General features: G+C 36.8%; 1 protein-coding gene across 2 annotated transcripts in view; it reads right to left on the reverse strand.

Moving 5' to 3' along the window:
* The window catches only part of Vps13a (vacuolar protein sorting 13 homolog A), a 221,262-nt gene that overhangs the window by 31,745 nt on the left and 184,043 nt on the right, over positions 1-5,474 (reverse strand). For both annotated transcript variants that reach the window (XM_005352017.3, XM_026781029.1), the window contains exons 62-67: positions 4,588-4,669; positions 3,037-3,150; positions 1,811-1,886; positions 1,570-1,733; positions 1,066-1,111; positions 850-973 (exon numbers count right to left, since the gene is read on the reverse strand). In XM_005352017.3, coding sequence (XP_005352074.1) covers positions 850-973; positions 1,066-1,111; positions 1,570-1,733; positions 1,811-1,886; positions 3,037-3,150; positions 4,588-4,669 — 606 coding nt within the window. The remainder of the gene's footprint in view (positions 1-849; positions 974-1,065; positions 1,112-1,569; positions 1,734-1,810; positions 1,887-3,036; positions 3,151-4,587; positions 4,670-5,474) is intronic.

The following is a 5,474-nucleotide window of genomic DNA, read 5'->3' on the forward strand; positions in this document are numbered from 1 at the left end:
CACTTTACAAATGACATTAAACAGATTCAAGATAATTATTTCCTTTCCAAATCATTTTATTATTTTATACTAACTTAGTTCCAACACTGTTTCAATTATTTTGCCTTTGATTCATATAACTTATTCTTTGTTTTGATGTGCTTCTTCATAAATATATCCCTTAATAGTTCCTGGCCTTTATTAATCTTTCTAAAATGTTTTACTTTGTAATTGACCCTTGAAGGTAATGAAGCCAGGTACAGAATGGCAAGGGTTTACCAATGCAAGGTAAATCTAGCAGCTCTGTGACATGTCTGTATAGCTTGTTACATGTTTGGAATTCCTTGGGTTTCAAACTTCTGAGCTTCTCTGAGAACTATGGCTCAAAATATTATACTTATGAAGTCAAAGTATGACCCCTTTCCCTACTTTAATTCTAAACTATACAAAACCAGAAACAAACAATGAAGAGAGAAGAATGAATGTAACAGATCTTAAAATAAGATTATAAACGTATGGTAAAGACAAATTCAATATGAACTAAGAATGGCATTTTTTTTTCTCAAAAGCAGGGAGGATTTGCTGATTTAAAACAGACACATACAGCATATATTGATAAATTTCATCATAAAAGCTTAGCTGACTAAATCATTATTGCCAACAATTGCTAGGAACAGATGACAAAGGAGAGCTCTACAAAGCTGAAGTCACATAATGTCAGCACTTTAGAAGGAATCAAGATTAGGAAGTCCTTTGCTATCTGCCACACCATGGAGTTCATAACTAAGAACCTGAGAAGCATTGGTAGATACATTTTATTGTTCCTGGCTTCAGAATGTTACTCCTCTGTCACTCCCAAAGGGTTTTTACCTTTTGATCCCCTGAAAGGTACTGCTGGCCATGTCTATGATGCCACCTGTTGGCCTTGCCACTGCTCCAACTAAGCCTTTCCCGACACCTTTGAAGAAACCCGCTGCGCCTTCCTTTTGAGCACCTAGAAAACATAACCAGCTTAAGCAATTGGATCAAATGAGAATGGAAGCAACTTATGAGCTATGTGACAACCAAAGCAACTGCAACACTTGCCTTTAATTGGTTTTGTAACAATCCCCGTAATGCCACTTACAAAACCCTGGAAGGAAAGCATAATCGAAAAGTTATATTTCCATATGATGCTGACAAAAAAAAAAAATCTCAGAGTTTTTTTCTTCTTAAGATCACAAAATTAACATATTTACTTCCTAAGTATTTAATTAAACAAAATGTTTTTAGAGATTACCTAAATATTTTATATGCCACATTACAATGTTCAATAGTAATTTAACTAGACTTACATGTCTATTTCTTTATTCATAAAATGTTGATTTAAAAGCTATTGTTGGGGCTGGAGAGATGGGGCAGCAGTTAAGAGCACTGGTTGCTTTTCTAGAAGACCCAGGTTCAATTCCCAGCACCCACATGGCAGTTTAAAACTGGCTCTAACTACAATTCCAGGGGATCTGACACCTTCATACCAATACACATAAAATATAAACTATATATTAGAAAAGCTATTCCCTCACATATTCAGAACCCCATGAAATTTCTTACAGAAACCAGGCCTTTTCCTCCACGAGTGATGCCTTCTCTAAGGCCAGCTGGCTGCTTATTCATTGCTTCCCTTCTTTTCTGCTGGTAGTCTTCATCCATCGTCATGGCTGCAACTCCTTTAGCCATCGCACTGGTGATTTTGGAGGCAGCACCAGCTAGTCCACCTAGTAGAGTAATATGTTAGCTAGAGGTTCAACTGTGGTTGCTGTCTAGAAGTGCAGCTGGGCTTTCTGCTGCTTACCAACGGCTCCGCCAACCAGTGCTTTCAGTCCTAGCGCCATTCCCTCCACAAACTCTTCAGGACCCTGTATGGCTCCCTAAGGTGACAAAACAAAGTGGCAATAAAAGGATGAGCTCACTGATACATGGAATGCGATAGCAACTGAAAGAACAAAGAAAATGATACCAGCAAAAACTTTACATTCAGTTTGCAGGGTAATTTCACGACACTCAAAGTGTAAAGGGTACAACAGATCTTGTTCCAGACGAAGAAAAAAACAAAACAAAACAAAACAAAACAAAAAAGATGTTTGCTACATGCATGTAAATGGAGACTGCTCATTCATTTTCCAGCTGCCCAGTCTGAATAATCACATAGAAACTATATCAATCACAATACTATTTGGTCAACAGCTTAGTTATATTCCTTGCTAGCTCTTACATCTTGAGTTAACCAGTTTCTATTAATCTGTGTATTGCCATGAGGCTATGGCCTACCAGGAAGGTTCTGGTTCCATGTGGCATCTGTCTCCTGAGGCTACAAGGCATCTCCCTGATTCTGCCTACTCTCTCTATGTATCTCTGTTCTGATTTCCTGCCTGGCTTTACTCTGCTAAGCCATTGGTCAAAACAGCTTTATTCATGAATAAATAAAAGCAACACATCTACAGAAGGACATCTCATATCACATGTACAGTTTATATAGTATTCTTCATAAGTTTTTAGAAAAATTAAAATTCTTAACATTTCTAATTTCTATATCACAATGTGCAGAATAAAAATTAGTTCTACTTTGCTTTTGTTATGCATTTTTAAGTAAAGTGGGTAAACTCCAAATATGTTTATGGAAACTATGAAGGGATGTAGAACAAATTCTTCTTTTCTATTTCCTATTAAGACTGTTTTGTATAGTACCAGCTTATATGGTTACTTTTACAGTCACATACTTTTGTGCAAAACAAAATTACCATCCATGGTAAGCTTCCTTTTCCTATAATCTAAACTGTATTCATGATTTTATTTCAAAACAACACTTAAAGTTAGGGATCTTAACAAAATTTCAAGTTGAAATTTGAAGGAAAAAGGTAGAAATTGCTCCTATGTAATTTTGTAAATGTAATTTTGTAGGTCTCTCAAAATTACAGTTTTGAGAGTTTATATGTACAGTTTAACAATTGAAATGTTTTATATATTAAGAAATCATTACTTTATACTGTTCATTACATAATACAAAGTTAAATATTTTACCTGGTAAGGTTCATAAAAAAATGCTTCTACGCCTTCTGAAAATTCTCTAATTAAGCCAAAGGGATTTCCCAAAACATCAAGTCCGAGAATGAGTACATACATTTGCTTAATAGCCTAAAAATAAAACATGAGTATCAACGTCATGAGAGGATAGTAGACACATCCAGTTTGCGCAGGCTAACATTTTTACTACAAATCTCAAGACCTAAACTCTATCACTATTCCTTTTTGCATTTTATTTTATTTATATGGGTGTTTTGCCTCCATACATATTGGTATACCACATACATGCAGTATCCTCAGAGGACAGAAGAGGGTGTTAGAAGCCCTGGGACTGGAGTTACAAAAAGTTGTGGGCTGCCATGTGGGTTCTGAGAATCAAACCACTATCCTCTGGAAGAACAGCAAGTGTTCTCCAGTCCTCTTATCTTGATTCTTCATTTAAAAATATAATTACTAAAAACATGTGTTTGTAATGTATGTGGAGGTACATACTGTGTGTGGGTAACTGTGGAAGGCAGGGTTTAACCTCAGGCATCATCTTGAGGAATATGATCATTCTTCTTTGAGACAGGTTCTTATGAGCCTAGACTGATGGCATGTAAACCCCAGTGATTGTGTCTCTGACCACTCAGTGCTGGGACTGTAAGTACATACTAGCATACTTGGCATTTTCACATGGGTTCTGGGGCTCAAACTCAGGTCGTCAAGCTTACAAGGCAAGTACTTCAAAGTCACTAAGCCACTTTACACAACCTTATACTTGGTTTTTGAAAAGCAACTTGGTGTTACTGTGAAAAGAGATAAAAAGAAATTCTAGAGTCTAGAACCCAGAAAAGGTTTTCGGTGTTCCATTACTTATGAGCTACTGCTACCAGCATCTTACAGATTTCCCAGTGTCACAAGCACATGGCAAAAGTGAAATGCACGTCCAGAACTCAAGTCTAAATCTTGAGAGAGAGGAATCTTTCTAGAGTTGAACAGATTCACGGAAACAAGGTGTGTAGTGGACTCAATAACTCCACACTAAAAATATTTGTGTTCATCAGTGACTGACAGTTTGAAGAAACTAAGCATGATTAAAAATTATATGTATTTCTAATCCATACTGATTCAGAAAAAAATTCTAACAATGTTTTTTATTTTGTTTTGTTTTACGAACAAGGACAAAAAATTGAAATGGTGGTTTGGTTGAAGTTCTTATTAATAAATCTGAGGGAGGAGAACCATGTTTAAAAATTTGAAATCTGTTATTTGCTCTCCTGACACATTTACAGTGCACATGCATGTAAATGGAGACTGCTCATTCATTTTCCAGCTGCCCAGCCTGAATAATCACATAGAAACTATATCAATCACAATACTATTTGGTCAACAGCTTAGTTATATTCCTTGCTAGCTCTTACATCTTGAGTTAACCAGTTTCTATTAATCTGTGTATTGCCATGAGGCTGTGGCCTACCAGGAAGGTTCTGGTTCCATGTGGCATCTGTCTCCTGGCCTCACTAGCTCACATATTTCTATCCGTTTTTAAGGTAGTCTCATACTAACCTGTTTTGAATAGTGTCTTATTACTTCAGATTGCAGTTCAGATGTTGTACGGAACTGGTAGTTGAGTTCAATAAAGGCAAGTCTGAAAAAAAGTTAACAAATATATGTATATATACAAATATATATGTCTGCATGGAGGGGAACATTTTTTAAAAAAACATTGATGATTAGTTTTATTTTCTTTAGAATTTTCATCTCTAGATTTCTCCCAATACATTTATTCAATATAATTCTTGGCACATTCTAGTGAAAGAAATTCTCTAATGACCTGATAAAATCTGTAACTCATATGGAAAAAAACACTGAAGACCAAGACAAAGATCTCAGCCATGGACTTACAGAACTGTTTCCCAACTCTGCTCTAAAAGACTCCAAAAGAAAATGTTTTGACAAGCTGAGATGACTGAGGGGCCCTGGGAATGCCCAGATTTCAGCTGCTGCCTGCCGGTCTTCCTTTGAGGACTACAGCAGAGGCAGTAACTAACTCACTAACTAAAGAGCTCTTTTTGCTGACCACGAAAACAGAAAGATCCATTTCACTTTATTCTGATGCCTTCAGACCTGTGCTCTCGTGCTGACTGTTTTCTAGTTAGACTCAGAGTTGCCTTTGACTCTCATGCTGCTATTACTAAGCAGGCATGCTATGACGTGTTACCTGGAAAGATCATTCTTTTCTAAAGTAGTCTCTACTCAGACATGTTGAATTACTAGTCAGATACTCCTGTAGGCAACTCACACTCAAGTATAAATGTGGGTTTTGCCTGCTTTTGAGATGAGCTCTCACTCTGCTGCACATGCTCATCGTGAACTCCTGAACTTCAGTCACTTTTCCACCTTAGCCTCTCAAGGGCAGGACTGCACGGGTGTCCCACAATGTCTAGTCTAAA

This window comes from Microtus ochrogaster, chromosome 8, assembly GCF_000317375.1.
Source record: "Microtus ochrogaster isolate Prairie Vole_2 chromosome 8, MicOch1.0, whole genome shotgun sequence".
Taxonomy (NCBI): Eukaryota; Metazoa; Chordata; class Mammalia; order Rodentia; family Cricetidae; genus Microtus; species Microtus ochrogaster.